We start from the raw sequence: 17,652 nt of genomic DNA on the forward strand, positions 1-17,652 counted from the left end.
CCCTTGGTTTATTCTGTCTCTTGTCATCTTGGAATGTCTGAGGAGTCACAGCCGTGTGCCTGGGAACAGGAAGGCAAAGACAGGACTGCAGGAGTTAAGAAGCAAGCTCAAGAAGTATACTTGCAGTGTTAGCATAGCACTTCTAGGGCCGCCAAAATATGGGATGATGCTTTCTCCTGTTAATACAACTTTTTTTACAAGCTCTGAGATTTTAAATATAAGGGGCTTTAACTACAGGGCATCCAAGGCCAGAAGTTTGCTCCCAGATTCAGCCACACCAGCAACACCAAATATTGAATGAAATGCAAGTTTGAAAAAAGATATGATGTGGAGGAACATTATGCCAGCAACCGCAGGGAAAATGAAACTAGGACAGTGTGAGATGATGTCTGATCTGTCCCTGTTATTTGGGGCAAGGACAGAGGGAGGGGGTCAGTGGTGGCTCGGGGAAAAGGAATGTCCTTTAACAAAATGCGCGCATCTCCCTTGGAGAAGTAAGTTTCCGTTTCAGTTCCCCGCCAGGCAAATGGACCCAGTCACCCAGCACTAGAATCGTCTGTCTGTATTATTGCAGACTTCAGAATGCCCTCTCGGATGAAACGTGCTTTCTTCCTTTTTTTTCCAACAGGAAAGAGACTACAAGAATGGATCTCTGTCATCCTATGCTTCTCGCTGATGGGTTTCAATTTTTACAACCTTCTCTTCTACTTGAGACTGGAGCATACGCCCTCTGTGATTGTGGGGATATGTAAGTAGGAACCGTTCGCTGCCGTGAACAAGGCAAGGTGCTGGAAACAAATGTGTCATCTTTTAGGCTCGACTTGCTATTGGAAAGGGAGAGGGATGTGTGCGTGTGCGCGCAGTTGTAGTGCCTCTGCAGTGAGACCATCTGGCAAAACTGTTACTGCTTCCTGTCTTTCAGTGTCTTCTAAGTATCTCAAAGGGGGAGTTTTTAGTGTAGCTATTTAAGTTTGGTGTTCTTACACAGTCATTGCAAGTGCAAGGACTATTGAGAGGGAAGATAGCTGCTAAGACTGTCAGAGTTGGAAACAAAATGCACTGATCAACAGAAATACTGATAAGAACTTTTCAGAAAGCAAAAGCCCTGGAGAAATTCTTCTAAAAGGTGTTTCAGGCATCAAAGTGGCTTGATTTCTGGGGACTGATAACCAAAACTGAGTATTTTGGCGGATTATGCTTTCATATCAGGATTTGGCTTTTATGCTGAATGATGACATTTTCCCCAGCAATATAAGAAAAGTTCCATCTTTCTTGTGGTAATAACTGTGACTCTCGGTCTCTCGTTAATTTGTTTGATGGGAAGCATAGGCACGCAAGCTTGGTCTTACGTTTTTGCCTAAGGTGTGTAGAGGTGTTTACGTTGGCTGGATCTGGGCAGTACGAAGCCTGCTGGTCTACATGCAGTGTGAGTTGGTGATTTCATCTTTAGAGTAAAAGAGGAAAAACCAGTAAAGGATTCTAGTTTGATGCTCTACAGCTTTGCTGATAGCATCAGGCTTTGAATAGAATTAGCTAAATGAAAAATTTGTCTCAGAAGAAGCTGGGTGTGAAAAGAGACTCCACAATGTTCAATACATCATTCAAAGCCTAAAACTGTGCAGATCTTGAATGTTACTTAAAACTCAGAGCAAAAGTGTTTACACGAGCTTTGGGTTACAAGAAGAGTCTTGAAATGCTGTTGCACAGAAACTTTCTTGACACAGGCAGAAGAGCGGGCAGCGGAGCTGGCTGGGCTGCAGCAGGGAGGTGGTCGTCTGGCTGACTCGGTCTGGCACTGTCTGGGCAGCAGACGCTGAGCTCTGTGGTCGTGTGTGTAGGGGAGTGGACATGGGGAGAGGAAAGAGGATTACATTTAGAAGTTGGAAGGGTCAGCTCTGCATAACGTTCTGGTAACTGCTAATATCAGATGAGGGAGGGAAGAGAATAGTAACTGAGCATTTCACCAGTCTCCTACTGTACTTGCACCGCAGGCTGAATGCAATATTAACTCCTCGTGTTGGGTGTGTTTCATATTTCTGTATGAATTGCCTTGATACCTGGGAGGAGAACAGCTGGTGTCATTCATTAGTGCACCATATAAGCTAGCTGCAGGTGATCAGCTTCCGTGCTTTAATAGTAAAAGTAGCTTTTCTATAAACTGTGAGGTGTTGTATGTTTTAGAAGAGCATGGTACTTGTTCATAATCACCGTTGTATATTGCTCCTGATTTTCAAAAGTAGAAAAAAAGACAATAGTAGGTTCAAACAGTGATCTGTGATGCTGAGAATTGGTGATTCTTGATGGCTGCCCAAAGGCTATTTGCTTCCTGTTGGGCTAAGGGTGAGCATGTCCTCCTACTCTAAATCATACCAGCTCACTTGGCTGAGTTTGGTCTTGCCTACTCTCAGCTGATGAGGCAGAGGTGTTGAGAGGCTGGTGAAGAACATGGCATGAGAACTGCTCCATGATGGCGAGGACAGATGTAGACAAGATAATCGGTAACAGTGGTTAACCTGTAGTGCAATCTGTTTGCAACTGGCTTTCATCTGGAAGATAATATTGATAAAAGCTTGAGTTCTCCGATATCCCAGTTACCAGTTTAACTGATAAAGCAGCCAATTCACTGATAATATTATTTAAGTAGTAGTGAATGATTAAAGTAGCAGAATCTGGATTCTAGGTAAATAAAGTAGTGTGGAAAGAACTGATAGCATATTTAAAAAGGAGTGCAATAAAATAAGTGCTGCATGCTATTTTGTTTTGCTCTCTTCCTTCAATACGTTATTTCTCCAGGTAAATTGTGAATTATTATGTCTGTAATTCACAGTGATGATGAGGTTTTATTAAGTTCTGTGAAACTCATCTCCATAAATGTCCTGATTCGTAAGTACTGCACTGGGTAAAACGGGGAATACTGAGTCACAGGCATCATCAGATGTGTTCCCACAGAGAGCTTTCCTGATGCTTATGTTGGAATGTTGACCTGTGAGCTGAGATCACGAAATAAACGTTCTGTTAATAAAGATATTGCCCTAGACTGAGTTCACATCAGGTCTTTGGAAAACTGAAACTGATCCGCTGCATAGACCTGTTCGTTAAGGTGCATTGTTGGGACCCTCTGTGTACTCTCACATAAATATATATTTTATTTTAAGAAACAGGAAGTAGTTGGAACTTTCTGCATCATTTCACCTATCTTTAACCCTCTGTCTATAATGAAAGGCTGTGTTATGTCTCCTGTTTTCATGCCTTTAAAGGCACACACAGTTGTAACATGGGTAACACCGTGAACATCTTAATCTAGGAATTCTTGGGACAAAAAAAGATCTGACCCTTCTCTTACTGGCACTCTGGAGACACTCACTTCCTTGTGTGAGTGAGCAGGCAGTCTAAGGAATGAGCTCATGTGGCCTGCTGTCATTCGCTGCTGAATCACCTCGCTGTGGAGCGAGGGAAGAGCTGTGAGGCCACAACTGCGTGGCGTTGTTTTGGAACAGCCTTTGAACTGGGTTGTTTTCTGCTGACCAAATGTGATCTTACCGGAAAGAGGCACATGAGTGTCTTGTCTTCCAGGCTGGTTCAGCCGAGATAAGACAATTCCCTTCTCCTCCTCACTGTCAAAACAACTAAAAAAGAGAGAGTAGGCAGAGGATGGATTTATTTTGTTGTTGTTTCGGTGTTAGATGCAGTTTTGCCTAGTTCTGAATACCTTCAGCTGCCAGGGAGCTATGGAAATTGTCCTTTTCATGCAAGCTGACAACTCGGTAGATTTGGATTTGGTGTCTTATTTGCACACACGCACACGGTTAACTCCAGGGCAGCCTTCCTTACAGCCCAGGAGGTCTAGGTGTGGTGGAGACTTAATACCCCTGCTTTTGTGGCTGCAGCGGGACACCATCCCAGCGGCACTGCAGAACCAGAGCAGCCTCTGCCACCGCAATAGAAGCTCAGTAGTGCCAGGGACAAGGCTGACACAGGTATTATTTATGTGATAGCAGAAAAGCCTCACATTAGGTGACAGGCAACATGAGACTTGAAAGCTCTTACAGGTGAGTTTGTGGTGTCCAGCATATTATTCCATATATGTCAGTTGTATATATAGGTGGTAAATTAATAGCTTCTAGATAAAAAGTTTGGCAAGTAGACCATGGGTTCTGGTTTCCATTTTTCACTCCTCCTGTGTTTGTAAAGGGTTTAAAACCCTTTTCCAAATAGGTTGACTTGTTTCTGACACTTGACTTTTATCTGCAGTCACGTTTGTTCTTAATAGATAGTGTTTACTGCAGTCATAAAAAAAAAGTTTGTGTCATAACTGTTTATATTCATAAGAACTGCCTCACGTAGGGAGATATCTTTAGAAACATCTTGTGACATGACCCAAGATACAATTAATCATTGCTGCCTTGAGACATGGGGAATTAATTCTTTAAACCTGTTGAGGTGCACGTTTTGTTATAGCAGATGTTGTGGGTTAGCAGAGGGAGCATGCAGGAAGAAATCACTTTGTTCTCTTTCAAAATAGAAACTTGTTCTGACCAAGGCCCCAAACCTTTTTGTTTCAAGCTTGAGCAGCTCTGCAGAGCTGCCCTTGCTTGGCTGCATTGCAGAGCCAAGTGATGAGTTGATGCACGGCGAGGCTCTGGCACACGCTGGAGTAAAAGCACCCCAGAGACTGTCAGTGCTCTCTGGGATGGTCTGCTGTCGGGCGGGGGGGTCAGCTGCTTCAAAGTCTGCTGCTTTACACCGAGAGAGTGCCTGTACCGATGTCACTGCACTTTGGATTTACTTTGTACATTAGTTTCCACTTGAAACTTTGATGTAAATGTCCTTGAAATTACAGGAGGGAAACCTCAGTTAACAAAGGAAAACTCTCCTTGCCTTAAGTGTTGGTCCAAATAAGCCAAACTTTTGTCTCTTTCGTCTTTTTTGTCACCTTTGTCTCACCCCTCCTAAAGTAACTATGGGTTCCTTCAGAGCTGTAGGTAACCTTCCATCCTAAACCGTATCGTCTCTTAAAGACGAAGGCTCCACAAGTTGTGATTAAATAGGCAAAACTTTGATTCTATGTTTAGGTGCACTTTGTATTGCACAAATAAAATTGCGCTGCAGTAACACAATTCGTATCTTCTCTTGATCTGTTCTGTGGTAGTTGTGTGTGTTAGTGCTGGAGCTCTCAATTTTTCTGGTGCCAAAGGATCCTGGAAGCTGTTGGTCTTGCAAGTGGAGTTATAGAGTGCAGCTGCTGGTTTGCACTCAGGCAGGTGGTGTTGACACCAGTTACCTGTTCTTCATGTAACCAGGACTAGGGGATGACCTTGTCGGGCATGCTAGCAGCTGATCCGGGCAGGCCAGCGGAAGGCGGCTGACCCCTGATGGGGGGCAGATGGGCTCTCCTGCCTGTGACTGCTTAGCCTAGTAGTGGAGGGGAGCTGGTGGCAGGGCCCTGTCTGCGCCTTCCCACTCGTGAGCACGGCGGACGTGCTGCTGCGCTTCATGTCGGCGGTGGGGACTGGGACAAAGAACACTCTGTGTGCTTGCTGAGCTGTCAGGGCCTCTCTTAAAGTTGCAGGGGACTTTGGCTTGAGGATTTAAGATCTGTAGGTCTCCATGGCCCTGATTTGCTCAGAACAGCACCTCGTGCACTTCAAAACATGAACCTATGTTGGAGTGTTGTCCTGATGGAGTGTGTTACAGTGAGTGGAGACCGAGTGATCATCCTCGGTGAGAGAGTGCGGGCAAAACTGGGGTTATGGCTGCTTATGTCCCACACCAGGCAAATGTTCAGGTATTGAGTCTCCTCTAGGTGCCAAACTGCGGGCACAAAACTACCTCATGCTCCTGAGAGCTCAGCTCACCCTGCTCGATTCCTAGGAGAGTTCTAAATGGATGAAACTCGAGGATTAGTTTGATTAGTCATACTAAAGAAAGTGGTGGATTTTTTTAGTGAGGGAAAATTTGCTCTTGGTTTCCATTTATTATCCTTTGTTCTCTGTTCTTGTAATCACATTCTTCTGGGGTGCTGCTTCACAAGCACTCCATCATATCAGCTGGAGAAATAGTAGAAACAGCTTGCTCTTGGTCCAAGATTAAATGCATGAAAATAAAACTTCACAGTTCCTGTTAAGTTTATCAGGTAGTGATTCGTAGCCAAGTCATGCTTCTGGTCCATGAATCGTTGCTTTAGGATCCGCTGCTACAAAGCTGCCTGGGAGACCGATTGCTTGGGGATCTGCCTTTGCTGGTAGCTTTGGCAGCGCCGCAGGGTGTGTGCTTGCTGCCCCAAGGCTGGCGTTACGGTGTGTCACAGGCAGAGGTGTGCCCGGTTCTTAGGCAGCACTGCTGAGTCGCGGTGGATTATAGGGCTTTCCCATAGCGGGGAGTAACTGGAGCATACGGGGGAGGGAGAAGAGACGTCTGCTATGAGTAGTGTGCCAGTCTTGCAAAGTAAGCTTCTGTGACTTAGGATAGACATTCCTGTCTCTGAAATGCATGTATTATAGACATGGCTTATGTGACAACCCAGTTAGAAAGTAAAATAACTGTATATAATAATACATATAATGTCCAGGCCCGTCTTCTGTGTCATAGTTCAGCTGTCTTCTCTGCTTACTTGCATTCTTTGGTCCAGTTCTGACTGGATGTTTCTCAGCTTTAAATAGCCAAAATGATTAAGTTGTCTTTTTTGCTTTTAAGCTGCTACACTTTATACATTTTGAAATGTTCAGGTGTTGTTTCCTTAGCCTTATAGCTTGCCATAGTATCAAGCCTCTGCCTTCTCTGTACCGAAAGCCACCAAATGTGAAATGAAGATGACTAAGGCATTTTATTTTTATAGGCATGTAAGTAACAAACAACTGTTACTTTAGGGTATTGGGGGGGTGTGGTGTGTGGAATTAGCCACTGCCCTGACTCTTTAGTGCTGTAATATTCAACTCGTTCATACGGTCACTGATAGAAAAATTACTGTCTTTATCAGCGATGTTACACAATAGCATCAAGTCATTCAGTAACATCTCAGGCTGGTTTTCTCCTGTCCGGAGACTCTAACTGAATTTTCCAATAAATATGAAACTTTATATACTATCCTGTAAGGCTCCTGGGTTAAAATTAGAGAATTATACCTATGCAAAGCCAGGCTTACGCTTGGCTCTGTAAATTTTGGAGAAATGCAGCATTGTGTTGCAACCGTGCAAAATCGTTCTACCTCTTGAACACCTCGTACCTCAAGAGCCCTGCTCTCAATTGCCCACGCCTGGGAGCAGCCAGGCTGTGGGCAGTGGCATGTGACTCGCTCACAAGAGCAGCCCTTCCTTAAGGTTGCAAGCTGTAATCTCAATTTTGGTGCTTAAGCAAGGAAGAGCAGGAGTAGGGGCTTTTCTGTGACACAAACCCCTGCGTGTGATCTGGCGTCTGAACAGAACACGAGTGGGAGCAAAGCCATCTTGTGTTGATTGTATGTTTGGGCCAGTTGCGCCTCCAGCTCTGCAGACCACTGCCGGCAGATGACCCGGTCATCCGAGTGCCACTGGTCTTGCTTTGGCCTGTCCCCTGACTCAGGTGAGAGGTACTCGCTTCCTTGCCAGTGCCCGAGGGTGCTGCTGTGCCTGTAGATGTGACTGCACGGAGGATCACAAGTACAAGGTGGCTGGAAAAGAACAGCCATTTGAGCAAATGTGTGTATCAGTCCCGAGCTGACTTGTTTTAAAACATCTGCGGCTGGTTGAAGTTCGTTTGTAGCCCCTTGGTCTCCCTGTATGCTAGGCTTTTTCTGCTGATTCAGCAGTCTGCTTCCAAGACACAGAAATCCTGGTGTTCCAAGCAGTTCCTACAGCTCACTTCTCAGCTGCAATGCCTTCTTCCCCTCCTCCTGTGTCTGGCTACTCTCCTCCTCTTCTGATATACGCCGCAGATGAGCTGATCCTCCTCTCAGCAGGCTGCAGGTAAAACCGCTCTGGCCAGAGCAGTATTTCTGTAACGCCTGTACTGATCTTCCTTCTGGTGAGTGTGCGAATCCGCCGTTCGCAGTTCATATCTATACTGTGGATGTCCTGATTTTTCTGACTTTATGATTAACTCTTAGGGCTGTCAATCTTACCTCATCCTCCCAACCTTGATGACAAAGCATCAAGATCTTACGCTGCCTCAGAGAAGCAGCTGAACACCTGTGTCTTGGTTTTCTCATTTTAACTAAAGACAGTGCTGGGTATCTGACAATATTGAGGTCGGGTTGTTGCTGTCTGATGTGCCTTCTGAGTCTGGAGACAGGATGCAAATCAAGAGTTACGATCCTAGTCACGTGTGACCTTTGCGACAGGTTTTGCTTTTTTATTACAACTCGTCTTACAAAACTGCTGAAGAATGAGCAGGTCTTTTGGCGGCAGTACAGCCGAAATAGGATTTCTGGTAGATATGGGGTTTTTTTCAGATTGCCTTAGTATAATGCGCTGCTTCAGGCACCCTTCATTCTTCCCTCTTAGCGTTCTACCAGCCTACATCAAAGCAACATGCGAAATATCTGTTGAAGTGTCAGTGCCGGCCTCTGTTCTTGTTGCTCTTCCTGCTGTCATTTCAAGCGCTGATAATGCAGCGTGCTGGAGGCGATGCGGGTCAGGAGGGTGATTGCCTCACCGGGAATGGTATTTTAGGTGCTGCAGAGTGAAGCGTTTGGCGGTCTTCCCCCTGAATCGAGGCTGTTTGCTCTTCCAGCTGCTAGGTACAGATCTGAAAGCTATTGTGCTCCACCCTGTCTTGCTGCAGCTTACATGTGTGGTCTGAAGCAAAACCAAGTGTATGGAATTTACTGCTTATAAAAAATAACCTGTTTTCAGTCCAATAAGGTGATACATAAAGGATGAAGTGTTTCCTTCTGCATTTAAGAGTTTAAGCCAACTAGATAATGGATTCAGCAGTGGGGATTGAATTATAATGTGAAAAGAAAGTCTTTTGGGGTAGTAGGTGCCGCATTAATCCTGATTTTATTTCTTCTCCTGTTTCCAAAATGAAAGGCGAGGGGAAGGAGTGCAGAGGTGAGAGATCAGCTAAGCAAAAGGTAACCCCAAGGAGGGGGTATAACTGAACTACACCGTGCCATTGCACTGTGGGGAACTGCTGTGCCCTGGAGATGAACAGCATTTGAGCAATAGCAGCAGAACAACCTCATCCTCTTCCAGGTTCTAAAAATTACCTGCGATTTAGCAATCCTGCTAATGGTTTATTGAACTGGACTCTCAAGGCAGGTGACCTAAGCATCCTGATTGGAGTAGGAAAAGCAGGCAAAGTCCAGATCATGACCAAGGTAAATAAAAGTTGTGCAATTTATTGGCAAAGATGCACATCTGTCACTTTGTTTCCTGGCATTTATCAGGTTGCTTTAAAGTTTCTGTGAGAGAGGGAGGAGCAGCAAGACGCCTTGGAATCAAGGCAAGGTGAAGCAGTGTACCAACAATTTTAACTTTTGGGTTGGATTACAAGTGAGTTGGAACTGTCTTGCCTTATAACATCTTAGCAGGCAGGGGGGTATGTGCCCATCACAAAACCCTGCACTACTACAAATGAGAAGCTGTGCTTGAAGAAAGTCTTCAGACATAGAGAGAAACAAATGCTGGTCAGCGGAGGAGGAAGCCAGGTGAAGCAGTGTACCAACAATTTTAACTTTTGGGTTGGATTACAAGTGAGTTGGAACTGTCTTGCCTTATAACATCTTAGCAGGCAGGGGGGTATGTGCCCATCACAAAACCCTGCACTACTACAAATGAGAAGCTGTGCTTGAAGAAAGTCTTCAGACATAGAGAGAAACAAATGCTGGTCAGCGGAGGAGGAAGCCAGGAATTCTCCTAATTTCAGAGACATCTGAAGAAGAGCCGGTGAGGCAGGCAGAGTAAAACATAAATTTCCTGTTTCACCTCTGGTTTTGCAACTCCCTGATGTTCCTGGTGCAGAGACCATGTTACAGTGGGTGACTTCTGTAAGCAATCCAGGGTTTGTTAAATACCAGTGGGGAGAACTAAAGAACTGTGCTCCAGCCACTCCAACCCTGCCCTGCGACTCCTCTGGTCGCGTGGACTCACAGGCTTCTCTGAGAGCTGCCAGACATGCCGATAGTAAGTGGCTGTGCCTTATGCTCTGAGCACCAAGTGGGAGTAGGGAATTGCTGGCTGAGCTCCTTTGAAACCTGTTTTGAACACATAATCTTTGTATTTCTCTTGTTGTGATTGACTGAACACTAGACTGCTGGATCAGTATATAGTGCTTTGTTGGGCCTGAACTTCCTGTATGATTTTGAGCATCTTTCACGGAGATCAGGTGCTCTCAATTCACAGGTATGCTGTAATTGCTCAGTAGCGGTGTGAAATCTGGGTCATGCTTCTGCTGAATGCTTGTAACCAGACCTCCAGGTTAGAAGCATGAGCAGCCTTCCCCTTTCAGAGCCCGAATGGTGTCCCCACAGAGAACCACCAAGGGTGCGTGTGTACATGCTCTCCAGGTGGCCAGTCTCAGAAAAAACCAGAAAGGTCTTTCTGAGATTTCTGTTAACCTGAAGGGATGGCATTGCTGTGAAAGAGGATCGCGATTCTTAGCCTGGTGCGTTCTTCAGCAAATCTAGACACCATCCAGACCTTAACCTTGAAAGCTGCTCACAGCAAGATGTGCAGGCTTGAAGTGGTACCTCCTGGAGTCTCTGTTCTTTGAAGGGCAGGGTCTGATAGTCCCAAATCCCTCAAGCACAGAGGTCTAAAGGCCGTGTCTTGCTCTTTGCTGTGCTGCTCCATGCTGCTCTGCTGTATGCCACGTTCCCCCAGACTCCCCGTTAAAAACACGGGAACTTCTTTGGCAACCTTTTCTGAATTTTCTTCCTCAAAAGCATAAAGAGCCTGACAGTAGAGCTCTTGCAGGAGAGCGTCTCGAACTGTATTGGAGACTTCATTGCTAAAGGGATTGGGAACCTGGGAGTCAGATGACTTCTGCGGGTGAAGTGATAGGTGTCTGTTAAACACATCTGGCAGATCTGTGACTAACTGGGAAATGTACAGCTGTTCCAATCGCATCTCTTACCTTACCAGGATTAGCCAGAAATTTGGAAGGATAGATTATTCAGAACATGAAGGCAAAAACAGGGATTTAGATGGAAGAACTGAAAATCTCCTTTACCTCATGGCAGTTTTATTGTGGTTGGCAGCTGGAAAAATCTTTACACTTGTTGCAATAACTGCCTCACCTACAGCTTTGCAGATGCCACGGTCTTAAAGCATTGTGATGTTCCAGTCTTACTGTGTAAATAGTATTGCTGTACCCGTGAGTGGCTTCTTAATTAGTGCTTATCTGTAGTCATCAGAGCTCAGTGCTTCTTGTTTACAGACATAAGGGAGAAGAGGAAGGGCCTGCAGATAGGGTTATCTGTTGGGGTGGCTTCAACAGCTATTTTATAGCCAAATAATCTGTTAAACACCACTGAAGAGGAGGGTAGACAGATTTAAGTGATTCGGTTCAAACTCACTAGTATTTTCCATACTAGCAATTGTAAAGATTTGTCAAGCTTTCCTGTAGAAGACGGGTTAAACACAAAATCTGGCTATAGATTTAATGAAGGTTGTAACTGTCCAAGTGGTGTCTTGTTAACCTCTTGTTCCTAACTGCTTGATCTTAATTTTATTCAGATTGGGTAGATCTCAGGTGGTGGTAAATATCTAAGTCAGAGGTAGATAAACAAGTAAACTTGTAAAACAAGTATGAAATGTGAATATATCGGTAAAAATGCCTGTGTAAATCTAACTGTCTGTCTCCTCGTTCAAGTTGCAGGAGTTATTACGGCTGACTTTCTGTCAGGATTATTTCACTGGGGAGCAGATACCTGGGGATCTGTGGAGCTACCCATAGTTGGAAAGGTTTGATATTCTTATCCTTAAGCTTGAAAACATTACGAAATACTTTTCCGAAACACTTTCAGCATTCCTGGCTGTGCTGGATGATGTACATAAGCTTTATCTCTCTTTCGGTGTTGCCAGTGTAACCAGCTCCCCACCCCAGAGCCCTCTTCCACTCAATGGCTTGGTGAAGTGCCATGTTTACACCTGGCCTGGGTGACATGTGCAAGGTGACACTGTTCTGCTTGATCCTGTTGTTTAAGGTTTTGCAATACCAGTGTTTGCAGACCTCCCAAGGTACTGTGGAAATGGCCTGTGACACCACAAGCGTAGAAACCTGGCTAGACTGGTGTAGTTCTGCCAAAAGGCCGATAAACACAGAGAGGTGGAGAACTGTTCCTGCAGCTAAACTTTCTAAAAGCTGTCTTGTAAACCATGGAGATACTCCAGTGAGAAATCTTTCCAGTTCTCTGTGCTACTGGTCTGTATTTGTAAATGAAGTGGTATCAGAACAGTGATGACTGAAGATTCAGACGTGAGATGTGTTATACATCTGCAGCTACAAATGCCAGATGCTTAGTGGAAGATGCACTGGCATCAATAATAAGCAATAATCTGTTTATTAAAATAAACTTCTTTATAGCTGCCATTGATTGCTCCTCACAGTGCAATATTTGAAGGATCTCTAATTTTAAAAAAAATAGTATATGGGGTATTCCTTGTAATTACCCAGAAATACATGAACTAGAACAGCAGAATTAAGATTGTTGGGTTTGGCTTACCTTTGCTCACCTTAATAGACTTTGTAGTCCTTGAATCCCTCTATCTCTGGACCATAGTTTAAAGAAAAAAACCAAAAAACTGCACTGCAGGAGACTGTGCACTAAAGAAATGAGTTCAGACAGGTCAGACCCCGGTGCCTAGGCTGTACCTGATGTGTGTGTTAAAGGCAGGAACTATACTCGTGACAGGGAGGACTGGGACAGTGAAACACCTGCTCTGTCTCCTCTGGGACTGTCTGTTCAGATGGGATTTTGACTCCTAGAAGAGACTTTTGTATAATCTGTTTGATTTAGGTTGGTTTGTCTGGTTGTTTAACTCGCATTTAGCCAGCTGACACTGTCAGTCCTGCTCACGTGCTTTGTACTAGGGAATCTCTTAAACTCAGTCACCACATCTGAATGTGTACAAGGGGTTTGGGGGGGTTTTTATATTGTTCTTTCCAGTGTTCTTTCCAAGATCATTTTTGACCCATAGTGTCATGTTTATCAATTTGCTTTTTTAGGCTTTCATCCGACCATTTAGAGAACATCACATTGACCCCACAGCAATTACCAGACATGATTTTATAGAGACCAATGGAGACAACTGCTTTATGACGCTAGTCCCGTTGGCAAACATGGCGTACAAATTTGTTTCCTTTTCCCCAGGTAAGCTGTTCCTTCTGACTTACGTGGTTTTAGCATTTTTGTTGGTATTTAAATGAACATTTGTCTTTGAAGCTAGGAGGAATCGATGAATGCAGGATAACGAGTAATAGCTCTTGGAAGCATGATGCTCCTGGGAGGAGGGAGGGAAACTTCTTTCTTGAAGGTGAAGCAACTCTAAGGTGTGACAGCTAGATTCTCTAGCTCAACAGAGAATCCGCATCTGAGGAGTCTTGCAAGAAAGCATTAGGAATTACAGTAAACATTATTTTTATAAGAGGGATCAAACTTTGAATATAGGGAAACACATTGTGTTAAAGCGTATAAAGATACTTTGTTTGCAAACTTCAAGTGGAATAATTAAAGGATTAATTTAATTTTGTAGATGGTAAACCCAGAGTTGAACTTCCTGTTTGTGGGAAGCTGGCAGGTGTTGGCACTTACCAGCCCGTCTTGTGACATTGTGGAGTTGCTGATGGCTCACTGGCTCTTGTGACTCTTCTGCCAAAGCAGCTTCATTGAGGCCTTTGCTAGGCGCTGCAGCAACTAACAGCTTTGTCTGAGCGAGATATCATTTTCTCAGTAGAAATTTACCTTTTCATAAATGGTATTTGAAGATGCATGTCTTTTTTTGCAGAAGCATTGTATGAAACGTGTCCTTGGGAGTGTTACGTCTTCGCCCTTATTGTCTTCATAACCATGACGAACCAGATTCACAAGTGGTCTCACACGTACTTTGGTCTTCCGCGCTGGGTCGTATTTCTACAGGACTGGCATGTTATCCTGCCACGGAAGCATCATAGGATCCATCATGTGTCTCCACATGAGACGTACTTCTGCATTACAACTGGTACTGCCCTGCGGGTCATACTGCAAGCGCTGTTTAGTAGCCTAGCGCAATAGAACGTGACACGGTGAAGTTAACTGTGCTCTTAGCTGCACAAGCTCTTAGCAAAATTATAGTTGGTTTCGCTGCATAAAAAAAAATGGATGGGAGGAATTTGACTGGTTAAAAGGTAATTTTCAGCCTGATGGGGTAGTCAGTTGTACTGAGATCTGATTGCATGATCTCTTGGTGATCTCGTGCTAGTAATGGATTTTGTTCATTGAAGTCTTAAACCTGCTCTTCCTTCAAAAGAGCATATCATCTGCAAGCGCAGCTTACCTGGAATGCTCATTTCTGAAGCAAGGCTTTTGAATTTTCAGCATTCATTCACTCTGATTTGGGGCAGAGGAGTGAACAGGCTTGCAACAAACTATCGGGTTAGCCAAGGCTTTTGAATTTTCAGCATTCATTCACTCTGATTTGGGGCAGAGGAGTGAACAGGCTTGCAGAAAACTGTAGGGTCAGCAGTCTTGCTGGGTTACTTGCTTTTTTTCTCATTAAAAAGAAAAGCCTGTGGTTCTGGCCAGAGAAGGTGTCAGATAGCAGAGCTTTCTGGTGTTCCGAGTGTTAAAGCTTTTGGACTGACTGCCTGTTTTAGACAGCAGGAAGGAATTGGCCATTCCTTGAGAGGTGGTGGCTGTGTAAATGGGAATTGCATGGGCTGGCTTCTTAAAGGGCACCTGTGCAGGGGGAGTTGAGTGGAGCTGCAGGATCGCAGGCGAGTTAGGAAAGATCGTGTCCTAGTAGAGGAGGTGACTGAAAATAGTGCCTGTTCCGACAGATCCTTAAAGCTGTAGTTGTGGCTGAGGAATGATCTAGCTCTCTAGGAGTGTGATGTTTTTCAGCAGTAACTATCCTGAATGTTCTCTTCCTTTAGCTATGCAGTGATGATGCAATGATAACGTACAGGAGATTTCAGAGCCCTACCCAGGGAAGAGCCAAGCTGGCTTTGTTGACGGGGAGACTAATCAGGGCAAAATAGATGAAATTGTTGGGTTAGAGTTTTTGTTTGGTTGCTTAAATTTCAATACTAAATTTGAGGTGCCACTAACACAAATGTCTTGCTTCTAACACAAATCATTCAATTTGATGGTCCCTTTTCTGATAGCTTTGCCATGGCCACAGAGCAGTCCACCTCTGACCTCCCCTTGCATTCACCTGGTGTTTAATATGAAGAATGTTATTAAATAAGCACTGCAAGATACTGGACTTTGGATGCTATGACAAACTAATCCTTTGTTTCCTTTGCAATCACTTAGGTTGGCTGAACTATCCATTAGAGAAGATAAGATTCTGGAGATGTTTGGAGAACATTATCCAAGGAGTTACTGGGGAGAAGCCAAGAGCAGATGACATGAAATGGGCTCAGAAAATTAAGTAACTTTTGCCAGCCTTCTGCAATTCTTAACTTGTTGCCAATGTTGTTTTTTATTTAAAAAAAAAAAAAATAAAGCCATCAGCCAAAATCAAGACCTGCAAAGAAATAACAGACTCTAAAGCACAAACTAAAAAGTGCTAACACAGACTGTAATGAAGAGAACTAATTCTTAAAACAATACTTGAAATGAAGATGATTACTCTTGCTGAGCACCTTTTTGTTTAGCCAAGTCTGCTTACATCTTAGAAAATACTTCATCACTGTATCTCATAAGGGTAAGCCAGAAGGCGGGACAGTCACTCCATTGGTACATGGTGGCGTAGTAAACATGTGTTGTATCAACATTATTTATCACTTCAGTAGTAGCTTGTTGCCTAAGACCTATAGGGAGAATGGTGACACCAGTTTGTCACTTTGTGTGTGAGTCCAAATACACTGCATGGAAACAGTGTGTTGAGAGTAATGGCAGCCTGTAAAATCACCACTCTTCAATGCACTTAGTGACTGGTAAACGTACAGCTCTTTCTTCGCTATCATGTTAAATCTAATAGATGTAATATGGAACAGACTTGGAGAATCCCACTCCACCAGTGGGCCACAAATCCTAAGTGTCTTCAGCTTCCCTTAAAATAAAATTGTTCTGCTCTCTGCGTGGAATTGAGCAAACCATTCCTGCATAAGCCTTCAGCGTAAGCCTCTGAGGGGAGGGAGGGCACCCAGTACAACACATGCTCACGTTGGTTCATGTGGAGTGCTCACTGATGAGTCTTCTATTAAGTGTTTCCTACCCTGACCGTAAGTGTTTAAAATAGTTTTAGCGTTGGGCACACTGCAAATAGCTGTATTCAGGAGCTAAAGGTATCAAACTTGTGATGTTAGAAGGGAAATGTCAATGACTGGTGTTTTGTTCTTTTTTTTAAGGTGCTTGCTTGTTTCTGTAAATAATATAAAGCCTTAATCTCTTCTGGTGTAATGGAATAATATTTTAATGTGATGTTTGAATGTATATAATATATTTATAACAAAGCAGTTCGATAATACTAATCATGTTTAGTAAGTCTTGTTGCTGTTCTTCATTTATGCATTGTCAGCGCTTAATCCAAGAACTTGATCACTGATTGCAAAACGGTTCATGCTGTTCCAGCCCCTCTAACACTTTGCAGCCTATTAAGTCTTGTTTAGGTTGAAGTGATCAATTGTTTGTCAGGGTTGTAGGAGCTTGATGCTGTATTACGCCACATTTCAGCAGCTTTCAAGAAGTGCAAGTAATTCTGCTTTGGATGCTGAGGAATTACTCTGCTGGATTGAGGAGGGGGAGAAGTTCCCCTAAGAACATCTAACAGGCATTTTGTCAAGTTAATGTGATTTGGATCTTGTTTAATTCTTTCCTAAATGTAATCTTCCTGATGGTCAATCCTAAGGCTCCCTTCCCTAGTTGTAAATTGTTTTGAATTCAACCTCTCCTTTCCTGAAGAGCGTGCTATGGTGTTTTGGAATCATAGGTTTAGACAGAACTTGCTCTCAGCTTCTTCAGGTATGATGAACCATGGCTTCTGAAAGGGTTGGGACCTGGCAGCTCTCTATCAGTGGAAACTGCTGAATACAGATGTGGCTGAGCTGGGTTCTGCAGATTAAAATCATAGTTGGTACCTTGGTTAAGAAATATTTAATGTGTTTAAATGGTTCAGACTGTTGGAGAACTTCCCACCATTGCATTAAACTATGTCTATTCCAGTTGTCACAGGCAATAGCAGGTCTCCATGTAACTTTGACAGTAAAACATACTTCTACTTCAGTAGGAATGCATGTGGTTGTAATTGGAGGAAGAGGGGGGATTACTCCTTTCATGCTGTTATTGTGGAAGAGGGCTTTGTGATTTCGTACTGTCTTGGGTGAAGAGAGTAGGTTTTTCCTTTTTTCTCCCACCCATGCCATGAAAGCCTTGGCGGAGAAGGCCGTGGTAAGAAAACAGGGTGTATAAGAACACAGGGCGCCGGGGAGCAGGCAGGAGGCTGCAGGCTTGATTAGGGAAGATTGTTGCAGGCTGGCAGATTCATTGTTAATTATCGCCTACTCCTCCCAGATTTGGGTGTACAAAAG

General features: G+C 44.0%; 1 protein-coding gene across 1 annotated transcript; it reads left to right on the forward strand.

Moving 5' to 3' along the window:
• Positions 1 to 628: 628 nt before the first annotated feature.
• On the forward strand, positions 629 to 15,603 carry TMEM189 (transmembrane protein 189; the record flags this gene model as incomplete). The annotated part of the gene is made up of 5 exons (XM_010136125.1): positions 629 to 748; positions 11,791 to 11,882; positions 13,147 to 13,291; positions 13,926 to 14,138; positions 15,434 to 15,603. Coding segments are annotated over 5 exons (692 nt in total), but the record flags the coding sequence as incomplete, so codon positions are not given.
• Positions 15,604 to 17,652: the final 2,049 nt, after the last annotated feature.

This window comes from Buceros rhinoceros, unplaced genomic scaffold (assembly GCF_000710305.1).
Source record: "Buceros rhinoceros silvestris isolate BGI_N320 unplaced genomic scaffold, ASM71030v1 scaffold36555, whole genome shotgun sequence".
NCBI classification, from domain to species: domain Eukaryota; kingdom Metazoa; phylum Chordata; class Aves; order Bucerotiformes; family Bucerotidae; genus Buceros; species Buceros rhinoceros.